At 31.3% G+C, this 19,122-nt stretch overlaps 1 protein-coding gene across 1 annotated transcript in view; it reads right to left on the bottom strand.

Moving 5' to 3' along the window:
* LOC107445048 (MAM and LDL-receptor class A domain-containing protein 1) overlaps positions 1-11,673 on the bottom strand; it is a 157,602-nt gene extending 145,929 nt beyond the window's left edge. The window contains exons 1-2 of the mRNA XM_071185771.1: positions 11,303-11,673; positions 688-837 (exon numbers count right to left, since the gene is read on the bottom strand). Of these exons, the coding sequence (XP_071041872.1) occupies positions 688-837; positions 11,303-11,360 (208 nt within the window). The 5' untranslated portion in view covers positions 11,361-11,673. The remainder of the gene's footprint in view (positions 1-687; positions 838-11,302) is intronic.
* Positions 11,674-19,122: the final 7,449 nt, after the last annotated feature.

The raw sequence follows: 19,122 nt of genomic DNA on the forward strand, positions 1-19,122 counted from the left end.
TATATATATATATACTATAGTTTTGGCAGAGTAGACGGTTGCTTGCTTGGTTCATTTATAATTTCGTCCCTAGTTTCAGAAGGCTATAATAAAATTAAAAAAAACTATAACAGGTACTTAATAATGTACTATATTCCAAAATTATTTTTACAGATCTAAAAGGCAATCTAGCTGATAGTTTGTGTCAGACAATGATTCTATGGTAAAAATGTTTGCAAGAATATGCACCGTTCAATAATATCATGGAAAAACTTCTGAAAACTGGAAATGAGATTTTATTGATTTGCCTGTATATTAACTGGAGCCTTGGCCTGATGCCCCTCTTTTGCAATGGCCTCAATAGACAGCGAACTTTAAATCTTACGTTTTTTACTGTGAGGAGAATAATTAAAAAATACAATAAAGACAAATTAGAAAACTTTCAACAAGAATTGAAACATTGTTGAATAATGTCAGGCATAAAACCAAGTGTTCACTATAAAGAACTCCAATATCTGTATTTAGTACAATAATTACTTTTGCTGAATTCACAATAGGTTTTTTATTGTAACATTTTAAAAGCCAACAAGGAAGCACCCAACTTGCATTAATTCCGAAGTTGTTCAACAAACAAAAAAATACCGATCATTGGTAAACTAATTAACGATACCAAAATCAGAGAGTTTAAAATCATATACTAAAACTTACAAGTTCCTTTGGTGTGGTCAATAGTAGGTCCGGTATCTCCTGCTTTCACTTTTCCTGTTCCTATCCTCCAGTTTACGCTGTTCGCACCGTCATTTGAAAGAAATGAACAGATCCCATTCTCAAAGTCACATTTATAAGGTTTTAATTGGGCTAAAGAAATTGAAAGAATAATTAACTGAGAAAATGAATGCAATCATGGATTATACAAACAAAAATGACACATAGGAATGTTAAATTATTTTTATCATTCATTTAAAAATTAGTAAAATATATCAGGTTTATATACCATACTAGAAAGTTTTCAGGTGTTAATTACCATAAATTACTTACAAAATTGCATTATGTTCTTCTTTAAGCGTGATACGGTTTGGTAACCGACCTAATCTGCTTCTGACTGCCACTGGCTAATTTTCTTAAATTGAATTAATGCTCATAAAAGGGTATTTTGAATGCACTTAATAAGTTTTGTAAGTGGAAACGAGCTCCTTCTGCGTGTTGCATTTAGGGATGAAGTATTTTTAGTTACTAAAGTGGCGCACTTTCGACGTGGCGCACTTTCCAGTGGCGGCACTTCAGCGGAGCGGACTGAAATAACGAAAAGGTTAAAAATAAAGCCATTATCACATGCTAAATTTTAATTTCAGCTTAAGTGCTGATTTCCCATCACGTTTTTTTTTTTTTCAATTTACTTTTAATGTCACTGCAATGTGTTACCTTCACCCAATCACCCTACTGCATATAACTAAACAGTCAGAACCACATGAATACTCCTTTATTTCATTTGCATTCCACAACCTCATCGAAGCAGCACAAAGATCAAGCTAAGGATGAATGGGAAAAGAGTCGCAACCCGCTTTAGGTGTCCAAATGTTTGATACAGTTTAAATTTAAGCCTGAACTCAATGTCAGCGGAAGTGGATTTAGTCAGTGAACGGGAACTTTGGTTCGCGAGCCACACGTGTGCTACATGTTTTAGCGATTCGAGAGCGGCTTAGAATTGAATTAAGTTCGAGCGAGCCTAGATTCTGGGGCTGAAGTTGTAGAGCAATGGATTAAGATATATGTGAAATACAATACTTTCTATCATTTTTATAAATGAAAACGCATTAGGCAACAGTTTTAGGGGACAAAAAAATAAAATTTAAGAAAAAATTAAGAGCAAACTTTTAAAATGCAGTGATTAATTTGTTTATTTTAATTGTCACTTCGATTTAAATAGAATTCTAAGCCTTAACCCATTTGTACATGGCGTCCTTTCCAAAGTACGGTTCCTTTTTTCTTTTTCAAATAAGGAATAATAATACATTCGTATACGAATACGGTGGCACAGGTTATTCATTATTAGGACTTATTATGCAAAAACAAGATAGTTATGTTACCTCGATGCATTTAGTGTAAATAATTAAATTTGAACCGCCAGTGCTTTCTAAAAGCTAAAATGGTAGAAAACAGGATGAATTACCCTCTTGGTTTTAAAAAAATTCTTTACTACTAACTTCTACGCTCGTTAAGAAGTTTTTTTCCAGTGGTTGCTAATTGAAGTGAAATTGTAAGGAGACAGTAAATTTTCAGCTTACGGGAACCCTGTTTTTGATGTCGGGTAATAAAAATATTTTGCTTCTGAATTCCGCTAGAATTATCTCAAAGATGAGAAAAGAAAGGAACCATCAGTTTTTTAGTCATTTCAATATTTTAACATAAAAGCCCCAAAATATACCTAATTATTGCGTCACAAGTTTTATTATAAATTAAATACTAATATTTATTCCGAAATGGTAGCACAACTTATTCACTAACCCTATGTATTCAAAACTTTTCAACAATTATTAAAAATGGAAGCTATTACTTAAAGTTTACAAGCCGAAACCTACAGTTTGCTTGATTACCAAATAAGACGTTGAGATCATGAACCTTTTCTGGTACAGAATTGTATTGAAAATTTTATAGCATTGAAAATTTTTCTGGCAACACATTGGCAAGTGCAACCTTAAACAATACATTCTAATTGAAGCCAGATATTTTTACTCTTAATTAAAAGAATGGTGGTTGCCAAACGTTTAACAGCAATTAGTTTTACTTTTCTAGTCGTTTATAATATTTGTTGAATTGTGTTGCCAGACAAGCCACATTGAACTGGAAAGAGTTAAGTAGTTACTAATGATTAAAGTGTAAACATTTTAACATTCAGGTTGATAGATAATTTATAATACTGGAGAGACAACCTCGATGAATAGTGTTCATATCTAATTCGTGTTTTAAGGTGATTTATGATCGAATTTAAGCTAATGCTTCGTGTAAAAATCCGATTACTCTCAGGATGTGATAACATCGCTTCGCAATTATTGTCTCTAGTTATAAAACAGAAATTTATTTGCTTTACATGGAGTGAAAACCCACGAAAACCTCCCACAGTCAGCCAGAAAGCAAGGGAACTCTAGTCCATGATCCGTCTACCAATGAGGATATATTTTACGTTAGCACTGAGATCGGTGAGAGCCGGATGCAGTATTCGTATCGATCAGCCATCGCTAGGATTCGAACCCGGTTCACCTCATTGGAAGGCGAACGCTCGATCCCCAGAGCGCCATCACGGCTCACTGTGCGGGATTGTTGGCAGTAGTGGTCAAGGAGAGGTACTGCTTTAAGAAGTCCGGGTTCTGGACTGCCACGCGACACAACTCAAAGGAAAATCCACCGAGTACGAACCATACTACGTCTGTATCAGAAATTCGAGCTGCAGTTACCACTTCAGTGGCACAACGAACTGTCACAAATGGGTTACTTCAAGTACAGATCCGAGCGAGACGTCTTGCAGCTTGCATTCCACTCACTTCAAGCCACTGTCGTTAACGTTTATGACGTGAGTGGTGTCGAGTTAAAGCTCACCGGAGGACAGAGTAGAGATCTATTGTGTTTCCTGATGAAAGTCAGTTCTGCCTTGGTCATATTGGTTAGAAGAAGGCCATGTGAGAGCCAGCTTTTGAAATGTCCCCAGCCTAGCAAAACTGAACAGAAGTTATGGACAGGGAAGCAATTTTCCATAACAGCAGGAGCACTCTCGTGGCTATTCCACGCACTTTGACTGCAAATTTGTACGTCAACCTGGTGATTCAACCTGATATGTTGCCATACATGAGCGGCATTCAAAAGGGTAGTTTCCAACATGACAGCTCTGACCCTCATAATGCTGTTGTAACCAAACATGTTCTGCAGAATGTCAACATGTTGCCTTGACCTGCTAGATCACCAGATCTTTCCCCAATCGAGCACGTATGGGACATCATTAAAAGACAACTTCAGCGTCATCCAGAACCAGCATTAACTATCCGCGTATTGACTGACCAAATGCTACAGGCAAGGTACTCCATCGCACAAAATGACTCACGGCATCTGCATGACACAATGCTAGCCCGTTTGTATGCTTGCATTCAAAATTCTAGTGGTTATACTGGCTATAAATGTACTAGTATTTCGCTTTTGAAATGGTTTTTCTCTTAATTGCATTAACTTGTGATCTTAAAATTTTAATCAATTAAATATGTTACTTAGACAAACGCATTGCCAAAATTTCATTACTCTAAAATCATGTTTTCTTGGTGTTGGGATTTTTTTCCATCAGTGTAGTTCTTATCCTACCCCTGATCTGTCTTGTACACAACCTTTTAGTGTTTTAATTTCATCATATTCATTTGTTAACGGAAACTACTCCCCCCCCCTACCTCCTCATCCTCTAATCTATAAAGTTTTTGGGAAAGGAAAAGATAACTCCCTGAGCTTGGTACTTCGTACCCCAAATTCATATTCGCAATGAGAACTATTTCAAAATTGCAGGTAATAAAACTAAAAAGAAGTTATTAATTTCCTCCTCTAATTTTGGGCGATCCGAGTTTTCCATGGGTTAAACTGTCACCATTTCTAAAAAATTTAAGATTATCTTTTAAATTGTGCCAACAGTTTCGTGTTTTGAAATATTGAAAAACATTTTCTGCTAAGAAAAAGAATGTTTGCATTAAATTAGTATCGAAATTTTCGTATTATTTTGTCCTGTACCAGTACAAAAGGGGAAAAAAACTTCCAAATTTGCCCGACGGTTATGGAAATTCCATAACCTACAAAATGTCAATATTTCATATATGGAACAGGGCCCAGGTGCCCAGCTTGAATGACAAGACAAGAAAGTTGCATCTTCCATTGGAAATATTCTTCATTCTCATAAAAAGACGGAAAAAAGGTGAATAATAAGATAAAGTCTGAATTTCATTTCTGCATCAAAGCAGTAAAATAAAGAAAAATTAATTTTTATGAAAATATATGCATTAAATAGGCTTTTATGAATTAAGTCATCGATTAAAATATTTTTCGAAAGAAAAAGAAACAATATCTGGTTAGTTATAAGCAACTGGATTTTTCTGTGTGTATAAAGAAAATTTATATCCGGAAAATCCCTAAAGGATATTGAATAAAAATTTTAGCTAAGAGACATAGGAAGTGTTTTTCAAAGAAAATTTAAGAACTGCTACGTATTTTTAAAAAAAATAATAATTCCAAAAGAATTTTTTAATTTCAAATTAAAAAATTTCTCCCCCATGCAGAGATAAAAGGAAATCAGTACTCAATAGGGATATTTCTTAAAGAATTTAATAACGAAAAAAATTGTCTGACACTGCAAGGATGCCAAATACTCTGCTTTCTGCAATTGTAATAATAACTACATCGCGAAGTAAACCTTGCAGGAAAAGAATTATTACGCCCACATTTTAAATGAATAATTGCGAGAATTTGTGTTAGAAATTAAGGTGCATTTATATGATAATTCGAATTTTCGATTTGTAGTGGTGGAGAAATTACTTAATTTTAAAAATACTAACCAAAAAATAATTTAACTTCATTATCTCTAAAAAATATTTTTTTACGAAGCGGAGCAAGTTGGCATCTGTAAAATCTGTTTTGTGATTTACATGCCTTTGACAAGAGTGCCAACTTCTGCGTGTATTGCAAATTATTTGTTAGAATGGTAAACAATTAAAAACTAAGACTTTCAGAATTTATGATGAGCTTGCCAACATTTTAAAGGCCTCAACACGAAAGAACATAGTGGCGTTTTATAAAAGCGTTTGAATTATTTGCCTGTAGTGGTGTAGAAAAGTACCTCAAATTAAAATTAAGAAATGAAGAATAATCATTAAAACATAAGTTTGAGCCTTGGTGACTCAGGTGGTAGAGCTTTCGCCTTCCATTGAGGCGAACCGGGTTCTAATCCCAGTGATGGCAGGTAGAAACGAATTCCGTAGCCGGTTTTCACAGACCACAGTGCTGACGTACAATATCCTCTGTGGTAGACGGATCATGTGTTAGAGTCCCGTTGCCGTCCGGCTAACCGTGGGAGGTTTTCGTGGTTTTCCTCTCCGTGTAAAGCAAATGCGGGTTAGTTCTATCAAAAAGTCCTCCACAAAGGCAAATTTCACCCAATACTTAATCTAGAAGTTCCCTTGTCTTCTGGATTGAGTAGAAAATTACAAGCCTACGGAGTTGAACTTTAGTGATCTTAAACCCAAAGTTGGGTTGGCTGTTCTATGACTGTTATAAAATATAAATAAAATAAAACTTAAATTTAGCTACCACTGGAAAAAAATTTTCCGTAACAGAATATTTTAATTTTTTTTATGTAATATTTTTATTGTAATGGTAAATGTATATAGTTTTATATCTTTTTGTGCTGTTCAATTGTTTTATTGCTCTACAAAGAATGTTGGCCTGAAACCATAAAAAAACGACAGTTACACTTTAAGTCGTATGAAAAACAAAAACCAATAAAACGAATGAATTAAAAGCATTTCAAGTTTAAACAGAAAATAAGCAATAATGACTCATTTCGGACAAAAATCCTTTTAATTGATAAAACAATAGGCGTTAGTTTCGATCCGATAAAAATATAATAACGCCACTCATGCTTTCATAACCCAAGTAGCATTTTTGATAAAAGCACACAATTGTATCTTATCGCATGAATAAAAGAATAAGTTACATGATTTATTATTTTTCTTATCATATTATCATTTGACTTAATAACTTCAGATGTTTTATTATCAGTGATTACGAATCTGTGGCGGTCGGCGGATCAAGTATTAAGGCACTTTTCAAAAAATGGAAACAATAATTATTAGATAATTCAAAACATTTTTGATGTGTACATCATATGATTTAAATATTCACCACTTAAGTAATACATTTCTCTATTAAATAAATTTAACATTGTGATAACTTTTTTTTTTTTGAATTTTTGGACATTAGATAGTCTTAAAAAAATTTTTTACGTTCAGAACTATCGGTGTTGTGTACCTTACAGTTTTTGAACAATGTCATATTATATGCGTAAGAAATTGGCTTTTTTTACAGAAATATTTCAGGAAAATATTGGAAAATACTTGAAAAGTTATTTGACGGATAGATATATATTTGTAATTACTTTTTTTTAATCAATGATTTTTGATAAAATAATAGCGTACATTGCTTTTTTTCCATGTATTAAAACACTAAATTGTAAAAAATTTTATATATAAATTTTACGAATTTAAAAAAAAAAATTATAGAAAACTTTTGCTATAATTTATGTTAGTTTCTGTCTCTAGACAGATTTATAAATTTAATCTAAAATTTTTGCTGTCAATTAAATTTAAACTTAATTTGTCAGAGTTTAAAATTTAGATGTGTGTAATGTTTCTTATCTTTTGGAAACTACCAATTACAAATTGCTGCTTAATATTTTAATTCGAGAAGAAAATTTTTTGCCAGTGGTAATCAATCAGTAAATATTACTTTAAAAAATTTTATTTTATCTGATTTCTACCAATAAGACTTACAAATGATTTTAACGAATTCATGTGAAACTAGTTAAACTTAATTTTTCTAGTCACCCCAGAGACTCTGTATACAAACTGCTTATATTTTTTAATTTTACTGTAATTTAACGATGAATGGGATATGGGTCTTTTGCGCGCCCAGGTGCCCAGCTTTTGTTAAATCAAGTAAAGTAAACTTAATTTTTCGTAGATGTTCCCTATTTTGATGCAACACAAACTTGTCTACCACTAGAATAAATTTTCTTAAAATGCATTGAAGTTGGCAGCCCTATGATTGGAAAATTCTTNTCTGTATTAGAACAATTTAAAATCATTCATAACTTTTTTAAAAATGTAGATAGAGAGATGAATTTTTTTCTGTACATTTGAAATACTTTGAAGTTTTATTATAAGCAATAAAAAAAAATTTGGTATTTTCGTCATTTTTTGGGTACTGTGACCCCTTAATTTTACTGTAATTTCACGATGAATGGGATATGGGTCTTTCGCGCGGCCCAGGTGCCCAGCTTTTGTTAAATCAAGTAAAGTAAAGTAAACTTAATTTTTCGTAGATGTTCCCCATTTTGATGCAACACAAACTTGTCTACCACTAGAATAAATTTTCTTAAAATGCATTGAAGTTGGCAGCCCTATGATTGGGAAATTCTTTTTGAAGTGGTATCAAAATTGAGAAAAATTAAGTTATTTTAGTTATTCGTATCTGCAAATATGTTCAATTTAAAGAAGCCGTGTTAAACCTTATCTACCACTCATTAAAACTTTCTAGGTTGCAGCAACCCTGGAGATACAATAGTATTACTTTAATCTATACGCTCAATTTGTATTACGGGTCAGCAAACTGGGACTCTTGGCCAATGGTCACTTATCGGCTAACTCTGCTCCAATTAATTCGCTCGACCCCACTTAATCCAAATACAAAACGCTCTCGAATCGCAGAAATACAGGGCAGCCAACTTTCCACGCTTTTTCTAAAAAATGATACTAATGGTATAGCTCAGTTTATATTTTATTGCATTATTTTTTATTCATTCAAACTAATTCTTTACACCATTACGTATGAATTTAAAAGTACGTAGCCAATGCAACTCTTTGAAGGAGAGGATTTTAAAATGTTGGCAAAATTAATAAATATTTTAATATCTTTGGATTTTAAATGTCTATCATTCTATAAAATATTTTGGAAAAAGTCGAGTAATTGGCAGACTTGGAAATATTACATGTGGCACTTGATTCACACTCCGATGATTATTGCTTATGTAAATTGCACTTCAGGGTAACACGAATCGATTTCGACATTCCTAGTCCTAGTGTTTAGATTTTATTGGGCACCTGGGCCGCGAAGCGGCCCCTATCCCATTCATCTGCTCCTCTTTCAACTGCTCCTCTTTCTGCAATAATTTAATAAATTGGTAGCGAAGAAAACAGAAAAATTTGTAAAATGAGGATAATTACGCCTACTTTGTATAAGTATCACCACGAGACAACAGCAACCGATTTACCAACTTAAAAATAGAACACGAATCGATTTCGACATTATCAGGGATGCCAACTGCTCCTCTTTCTGCAGAAATTTAATAAATTGGTAGCGAAGAATACAGAAAAATTTGTAAAATGAGGATAATTACGCCTACTTTGTATAAGTATCACCACGAGACAACTGCAACCGATTTACCAACTTAAAAATAGAACACGAATCGATTTCGACATCATCAGGGATGCCAACTGCTCCTCTTTCTGCGAAAATTTAATAAATTGGTAGTGAAGAAAACAGAAAAATTTGTAAAATGAGGATAATTACGCCTACTTTGTAAAGTATCACCACGAGACAGCTGCAAACCGATTCACCAATTTAAAAATAGTGTACGAAATACCTAGCCCAAAGGGCAATCTGCTCCTTAATTGAATAAAAGTAGAGTGGAATGAGATAGACAACTGATTTATTACCAATTTAAGCTTGATTTTTCCTGAGTTCCTAGACCGTAGGTCTATCTGCTCATTCATCGAAATTGTTAATTCAATGAGAGAAGAATAGGATAAGATAGTATTACGCGAGCGTAAAAATTAGTATAAATACATAAATGAATTAAACATAAGAGAATAATTGAAAGACGCAACTGCAATTAAGTTGCATTTCATTAGTTGCTTTGAATTTTTGATTTGTAGTGGTGGAAAACTTACGTAAAATGAAAAACAAACTTAAAATAACTTAGATTTCGTTGCCACAAGAAATATTTTTTTACAAAGCGAAGCAAGTTGGCAATCTATGCAATATGCATGACCATTCAGTATCGGAAATGAGTTTTCCGTTCACAACCAGATAATAGGGCTGAAAGCCCATATATATCAAGACGGAAAAGAGTAAAAACTGGTAAGATATAAATTTCTTTTCTTACCTTTTTTTCGGGAATAATAAAATTCAAGAACTACCAATTGTTTTTAACGCATACGATTTTTATATTAAATTGCTTCTTCGCGAAGGAAAAATTAATCACCGTGAATTGTTTATTGTTGAGAATAGATTAACTCCTCCCGAATTTATCTAATATTGAAATAGTTCTCCTACCAGTATTTTCTCTTTTCCGTCTCGCTTTCAGGCCTGCCAGATAAATGTTAATGATGACATACTTTTACCACCCCCTTTTTGATTTTGAAATTTTCTAAGATGAATTTTTAATGCCCCGACGATCTCGAATCAAATTTTTATTTCAAAAGAAATGTTGTAATTAATAACGTCAAAACTCCGATTTCTGATGAAAATATAAAACATTTACTCAGCGCTGTTGTATGTTTTTTCTAGTAAGTTATGCAAAAACTTTGCTTCAGTAAACTTTGACTCCTGTTTGTAAAATGATTTTTTGTAGGTACTATAATTTAATAATATTTCAAATGAGCTTCGTATTTTGAGAAATAAAAAAAAATTATTACAAGCAATATTGCTAATGTGTGTTAATGTAATAATAAAACGTTATTTTATAATAAAATTTGTTTATGGAAATATTTAAATGTTACGATAATTCGTCTGGAAAAATCAAAATCACTCGTATCAAATAAAGCATTCTGAAAAAATAGCAACTCTAAGAAAATTGAATAGTATTATTCTTATTTAATTAAGAATACATATCATGCCATTTAACTGTCATTTAAAAAAAAGTTTAAAATTTAGCAAAAAAGAATTAAAAATTCTTTTTTTTTAATTAAATCAAACATCAATAAAAAATACATCATCAGCGTGACGACTACCGGATAAAAAAAAAATTTTAAAAAAAAGAGATACATGAAAAATTAAGAAATGAAATATTTTACTAAAACCTGTCAATAGAAATATACTTGAAACTTAAGAGAAATATTACTATAGATAATCAAACTGCTCAACTTAATTCCTAAAATTTAGATAAAATGAAAACCTTTGAAATTTCCACGAAACTTTTACGAACGAAAAAACGAATATATATATATATATATATATATACATANACAGTTGAAAAAATTCCTTAGATTACAATATCTTTATTTACATATTTTTAAAATATATATATATATAAGAAGTTAAATTGTTTTCTGAATAAGAACAGTTGGAATATTATTTTTAAAAAAAATATTTAAAAAATACCTGAATCATATATGAAAAAAAAATTATTAAATTGACTCTCTAAAGTAACGCATGTCAAAGTTAAGCTTAAACCACACTTTATAGTTCGATAATAAGTGTTCTATAATATAATAAATCATTTTTAATTGTTTCCATTTCACAATACCTGAAGCATAAAATCCAAAGACGACCAACACTATGAAACAAGTCCTTAAGAAACTCATGGTCGTCACCAGTCACTTAAGTCCTGGCGAATAGCCACTGACTGACCAGTACCATGCACTGTAAGTTTCAAGATTTTATCTGAACTGGACAATGAATTGTACTATCCACTAGAGAAGAGTTCTTTTTCACTTCCAAACATCAATTAAAACTCCTGCAGTAAAAACACACGGCAGGTGTTAGAAAAAAAATAATATTTTTAAACTTTTATAACTTTATTATCAGTTTAATCAGTGTTTAGGGCCCACGAGTTTGTATGAGGGAAGATGTAACAATCAAATCATGCAAGCAAACACCCCCAAATCAAAGATCAGCAGGGGTTTTTTGTTTTGTTGCAAGATGTTAATAGGCATTCTTCGATGTAAACCGAAGAGATAAAAAAAAGCATTGTTTTAGCTTAGATTAGTATCGTTTAACACAAAATATTGATTTATCTTTCTTATTAATATCAAACATTTTTTTTCATCAGATAAATGTTTCGTCCTTTTATTGATTAACAGTAGAATTAACTGTAATTTAAATGAAATATATATATATATATATGTAATATTTAAGGTTTCATTAGAAAACTTATTTTAATACTGGACATAACTCAAAATGCGTGTAAAAGAAAATTAACTAAGCTTGAAATACGCTTTCGAAAAATTAGACATAGCTTTTTGTTACGACATAGCTTTTTGTTACGCCATAGCTTTTTGTTATGACATAGCTTTTTGTTATGACATAGCTTTACATTACATAATATAAACCATTGTTTCCCAAACAGTGGTTCGAAAACTCTTTAAGGGTTCGTAAATTGTACGTAGAGGTTCGCGAAAATATGATAATAATGATAGTAATTTTAATTTTAAACTACCAGCATAACATAATTACTAAAAAGTAAATTGTATGTAAAATATAGAATTCCAGGGTGGCCACTTTCAAGAGAAATTAAGAAACTGATTGAAAAAGATTGAGAAAAACCAAATGTTATAATTAATTATTATCGACCAAAAATATACAATTTCATAAAACAGCTGCCACGCATTTTTAAAAATTTTCCATACCACGAACTGTTAGAGAATTATCAAAGTAGCCACTACTTTGATAATTCTCGAACAGTTTAGAAAATCTTTTGATGAAAGTTGAGCAATAAACATCCTTGCGATTAGTAATTTAAAAAAAATTTTTGAATAAATGTTCAAAGTATTGGTATGCATAGCCAGGGTTGCCGACTACTCCGCTTTCTGGAAAAGTTTTAATAAATTGGTAGAGAATTAAATAGTAAAACTTAAAGAATCAGGATATTACGCTCACTTTTCAAAAAAGTAATAGCAATATTAATGCATTAAAGTTGCATTTTAAATGATACTTCGAATTTTTGATGTGTAGTGGTGGAAAAATTACTTGAAATGAAAAATACTGAACTAAAAGCTTTAAAGGAAGCATTTGATTTTTTATAGTCTTGTGCCAATCCAAATGAATTTCTTATGTTGCCTTTATTTTTTTTTTCCTTAATTTCTATTTTAAGTCTATTGTATTACCTTCCTTTGTCGCCAGGACAGGCTTTTCCTCTTGGCGACGAATTCTTTGTATTTATGTGTCTGTTTTTGTTCCCAATAAAGTTTTTTGTTTGTTTGTTAAAAGAAAATTAAATTTTGTTACCACTAGAAAATATTTTACAAAGCGGAGCAAGTTGGCATCTTCGCATAGTTACCAACTCAGAAGTCCTAGATCGCCAGAATATTTACGCGATAGCCAAATAACGATTCAAGGAAAACTTAAATTAATTTTACACACACCTTAAAACTACATAGTAGGTTTTATATACATACATATATTTAAGTTCCTTGTATGCAGTAGGGCACAAAATAATTTTAAATTAATTTTATTAAATCAATAAAAAATAGTTAAATTACAAAACTTACTACCACTTAAAATATTTAAATATAAATGCTTTAATAAATTGGAACAGAGTACCAACGAAAGAACTTAACAATTAACTAAAACTTACGCAGTGCAATCACGACCTCTAATTATTTTGATGCTAGGCACCCCTTTTCATATACTAATATTAATTCGTCATAAAAACTCCCCATCATCGATGTTATATTATCGCTGAATCAGTTAATGCCTCTAAGCGGCAGCGGGCTGAGAATTGTTTAATTTCCAACAGACATGATATATACTAGGAGTGTCTTTCAGTTATCATGGTGAATTTTAAATTCAAACAAATAACTCTCAAAAACCAGTAGATTAACGTGTTCATTTCTCAAAAGTAGAGATATACGTTTAAAAAATAATCTTTTAGAAATAACAGTATCGATATTGAGGGTGAAATTTATCGTTATCGTTGATGCTCTGAAAACTAAGGCAATCGATAAATATCGTATTCGATAACCATAGTTGCTGCGAGTAAAAGCAATTTTACAACGTTTATATCAACTTGCCTTCGTGTATGTCTGTTCGGGTGGAATTTTGTAATCGATTTTAAACTAACTTTCCAACTAGCTACAGACTTCAAATTTGGCACATAGTTCAGAATTGGATGACAATGCATGAAAATGAAGAGAAAAAAGACAAACAAATTAAATTTAAATTAAAGAAAAATTAATATTTCGCGATTGTCTTTTGTTGTCGATTCGATTATTTCAAATTAGTGTCACATGTCAGTTAAAAAGTTTCGTGTACAGTGAGGGAAAAAATTGAGATTTCGAAAGTGAGTACAAAAAAAAATTTAAAATAATAATAATATTTTTAAAAACCGCATTTTTGTAGTGGAGAATAATAATTAAAAAACAAAAATTTGAAAAACGAAAAACGTGGGGAGCATGAAATACATAACAGTACATATACACATTTTCTTACTCATACACATGCACAACCATATACACATACACATTCAGATACAATTACAGATATACATACACATATTCTCATGAGCACACATACACACNTACTGTTATGTATTTCATGATCACCGTGTTTTTCGTTTTTCAAATTTTTGTTTTTTAATTATTATTCTCCACTACAAAAACGTGGTTTTTAAAAATATTATTTTTATTATTTGTTGATTATTAAAAGTAATGGAATTCCAGAAATATCATGTAAATTCCTTTTTAAAATATTGCTATAGCAATGTTTAAAACAATATAGCTGTTTCCCGATATAACACAACTCTTTCTTACTCTAGTTAAAATAGCGGGCCGAGTTTTGATCTCTAAAATATCATGTTAAGTAATTTGCGTCATACCCTGGAGCAAATTGCGTGATTTAAAAAATCTCTGCTCCTTTTGGTAAAACTAGTTTATTTTCAAACATTTTCACGCAGAAAAAAAAAATTTATTTAATGAATGAGTTCGAAAACCGGTAATTACCAATAAAACTAATTTTACAAGAGAGACAAAAAAAACTGAATAAATAAGTATCAGCTATATATAGATAGAGCTTTTTTACTGCACAAAATAAATTATAACAAGTAGGTGGGCATGAACTTTTTTTTTATATCCTAACTATATACCCTAGCAACAATCATGCCTTGGCCCTATTTCGGCTCAATATGGGTCCTATATACTCCGAGGAACCAATATTGGGATATTTAGATTTTTTAATATTGATTCTATACAGTGTCAATATCGGCCTATATAGGGCCACTATGGGGCATTTATTGGCTGGATAATGATTACAAAATATCGGGTGTATCTGAAAATTCTATAAAGGGCCAATATTGGTTGTAAAGTGGCAGTAAAATATCGGGTAATCGGACAATTCTATACAGGGCCCATATCGGAAAATATCGGTCCTATGAACTCTTATTGAGTCAAAGTTCGTGAATATTTGTCCGATGGGAGCCCAAGTTATTTTGCTGCTACGTCATCTACATCAGCTACACTTAAAGATGGAGATGGTTGTTTTTTGGACTCAACGATTCTATTGTAATTATTACTTTTTTATCCATAATCGAAAATATTTTTAAATTATGAGGTTCGCTAGCAAAATTTAAAAGAAAAAAATTGTTTACTATCATCAATAATTATGATTTTAATGTCACTTAGAAAAGCACATAAAATCACAAATAGTCCCAGCAATGACAATCAACTTATCGTCTCGAAAATAACTGTAGTGAAAAGCTTTATCCAGAAATGAGAAAAAACTGATAATAAAACCATGCAAACAGAGTAAATTACCCGTCGATAATGGAGGTGTGTTCAGAATGGCCAAAATTGTAAATAGTTTTTCTAATTCTTCTCAATCAACATAAGTTTATAAATAAAAGTAAATCACTCTAGATGTTAAAACTGGCCGACCTAATTACTAAAATTTTTAAAAAAATTAAAGCCTTCAAAATTTCCAGCAGTTTTAGGAAATGTTTGTCACCACTTTTTAAATTTTTTCCAGCTCGCAGTTACCCGAATGTTATAACTTTAATAAATCAAGATAGCTGTGGAATTTTTATTACTCCATCTGAAAACAAGTTAAAAACGAAACGGTTTTACAAATAATTTTTTCTCAATGGGAGTTCTTTTCATGATTGAAGGTCAATATTCTCAACTCATTTAAAACTACTTTTGTCAAAATTCAGCAATTTGTTTTGATGTAAAAAGCACTTTATAAAAAACGACATCAACGATTCTTAAATTTATCCAGGGTACTTAAGGATTGGAAAATTTTGTCAAAATGGTAGTAAAAGTGAGATAAGCCTGAATGCAATAATAATACCCAATAAATATTTAATTTAAAGGAAATATATATAAGTGCAAAAAATATTTTGGGATTCTGAAATGAAAGTAAATTTAAGCATTTTTCAATAGTTTTGATAAACTTTATCTACCACTCTTTTATTTATTTTTTCCAAGTCGTGGGAACCATGCAATCCAAATTTTCTAGCATTGGGCTGCTAATTTAGTTTCGAAATACCACTAGAATCTTGTTTCAAGTCAAAATATTGATAATATGTATAAATTATGGTGAATATGGTGAACTTGACCATTAAGATAGTTAATCAACAAAGAATTGGTCAACTAGATAGAATTTAGTGTATTTTTCGACAATGCATTGCTAGAAAGTCAGATGAATTGATTTATAAGGAAATTGAAAATATTGTAAAATATGTGAACCAAAATCATCATTTCCCCTTTCTAAATGAACTTCTGATTATCATTTCAAAAATAGAGCAAAGATAAATTATTTCTGTTATTTGATAATAGGAGCCTGATAACATTTTTCCATTGTGTGTATGTTAAATATTTATCTTATCTCTTATAACAAGGACTTACATTCTGTGGCTTAAGTGTCAAGTGCATTCGTTTATTAAAATTATTTGCCAATAACATTAAATATATTCGCAATTATTTACTTTGTAAGTTATCGTGATTTTTTTTTATTTATTTATTGCTTATTCAGAAAAAAATTAGATTACATGACTCTGTTGGCTTTAAATTTACTTTAGATATAGGACATTCTAAAATGTAATTTTATTACATGTTATTTCAGTATTTTTGTTGAGAACAGGATTGAATAAGTATCACTTATATATTAATGACAAATATATTTTTACTTTTTTCTATTGTGTAAATTATTGATGAGTTTAAATTGCACTAAACTGTGAAATAATAGCAGCTTTTACAGATAAAAACAAAGTGCTGTCCTAAGAAAGAAAGCAATATCTCCAATTTCAGCCATTTTCCGTTTTCCTCGTTATTCAATTTCTAATACTTATCTATATATATAAAAGAAAGTCGTGTTAGTTACTTCACTTATAACTCAAGAACGGCTGAACCGATTTAGCTGAAAATTGGCAGGGAGGTAGTTTAGAGCCAGGAGAAGGACATAGGATACTTTTTATCCCGTGCGATAAACCGTTCCAGCGATATCAGTGAAAGTCGAAATGGAATTTTCTGATTGGTTAAAAGCTAGCCATTGTTTTAAATTTTGCTATAAACGATTCAATTTTCAAATATCTTGAAGATAACAACAGTGATATTTTCTATCTTATAACTCTATTCATTTAGAAAAGTAAATTAAAGTAAATTGCATATACTTTAATTTTTAATTCGCGCTTTTCTTTATGTCAGGTGAGCACAAGCAAGTAAAATCAACGAGAATAGATTTCTTAATTGTTGGTCGTATCACGGATTCAGTACTGTGAAAACTGTTTAATAAATATAAAGACAAAAGCAAATTTCATTCAAATTGCACGTTTTCAGAAATATTTATATTTAGTACGTAATTTTAGGTTAGCAAAATTAAATATACTTTTCGAAGATTTCAGTGCTGTGACAGTTGTCATTTGAAAACTATTAGTTTGTTTGTTTATTTATGCAAAGTTTTCGAATTCATCCATTTTATTTCTTTCATTTATAAAATTGATTTTTGTTTTAAATCTTATAATTTTCATATTTCTTATTCATCTCATTTTTATTGCTCTTTTTATTATTTAAAATATGTATGTGATATTTCGATTTAGCAAATTTGCGACCACTGCCAACTTTTACATTTCTTTTTCGTTGTCAGAAAGAATATTTGCAAAAATATGCCGCCTAAGCAAATCGCTCTTAGTCGGTCGACATCTCAAGCGCGCAAAAAGAGAACTACCCGTGTTTCAGAAACATCGGAGCAACGGGAAAAAGACTTGAAACTAATCGAGAACAGAATGCTTTTGCCCGTTCCTTAGAAACGTCTGAGCAACAGGAAAGAAGACTGTCAACAAATCAACTACGAACTACACAAGCCCGTTCGTCGGAAACATCAGAGCAACGGGAAGCAAGAATGAAAACCGACCGAGAACGCATTTCGCTATTCAGACGCTGCCAATACTCTGATTTGAATTTCAGTGCATTTCACTATGATCCGACAACAAACTATAGTCTTCCCCCAAGTGTCATCATCGGAGAAATATATCAATTATGTATGTTTTGTAATGCTCTCAAATTTAAAAATGAAACAGCTGAAATTTGCTGTTCTAGAAGCATACAGAAACTACAAGATTTTACGTCGCCTGCCGAGACATTATCAACCTTCGTATCAGGTCAAACAAACCAATCGAAACATTTTTTGGCGCATATACGCCGGTACAATTCGTGTTTCTAAATGACTTTATTCGGTGCTACACGTATCCTGAACGAGAATTACATCCCAACATTCAAAGTGCAAGGCCAAATTTATCATCGTGCAAGGATCACTTCTTTCAATGCCTAACGCAGATCATAAATTTCTACAAATTTATTTCATGGATAACACAAATGATCAAGTCAATCAACGTTGTCAGGTAAACAATGGCACTAAACGAAAAATTGTTACCGTATTACAAAAATTTTTCGATCAACATAATCAGTTAATTAGGCTGTTCACAATTGCCCTAGACTAAATGTCATCCGATATTTACAAAGTTGTTATTAGAGCTGAAAAAACACCTGTAGGCCACCACAAAGAAAAATACAATGCGCCAACATTGGATGAAGTGGCTATTGTTATAGTTGGCGAAGAATTTACCTCCCGCGATACAGTTCTTCATCGCAGAAATCGTGACGTTCAAAGAGTTCTCAGAAACGTATCGATCATATGATGCATTGCAATATCCTATTTTATTTTGGTGAGGAGAGGAGGGATATTATTTTAACATAAAATTAAGAAGTCCGCAAACAGGCGAGAAAACCAATAAGAAAGCAAGTGCAATAAGTTTTTATGCATATAGATTAATGATTGCCAAAACGCTGATAATCATACTTTAAAATGTCGACAATTAGTTCATCAATACATTGTCGATATGTATGCGAAAATTGAAAC

This window comes from Parasteatoda tepidariorum, chromosome 9 (genome assembly GCF_043381705.1).
Source record: "Parasteatoda tepidariorum isolate YZ-2023 chromosome 9, CAS_Ptep_4.0, whole genome shotgun sequence".
Taxonomy (NCBI): Eukaryota; Metazoa; Arthropoda; class Arachnida; order Araneae; family Theridiidae; genus Parasteatoda; species Parasteatoda tepidariorum.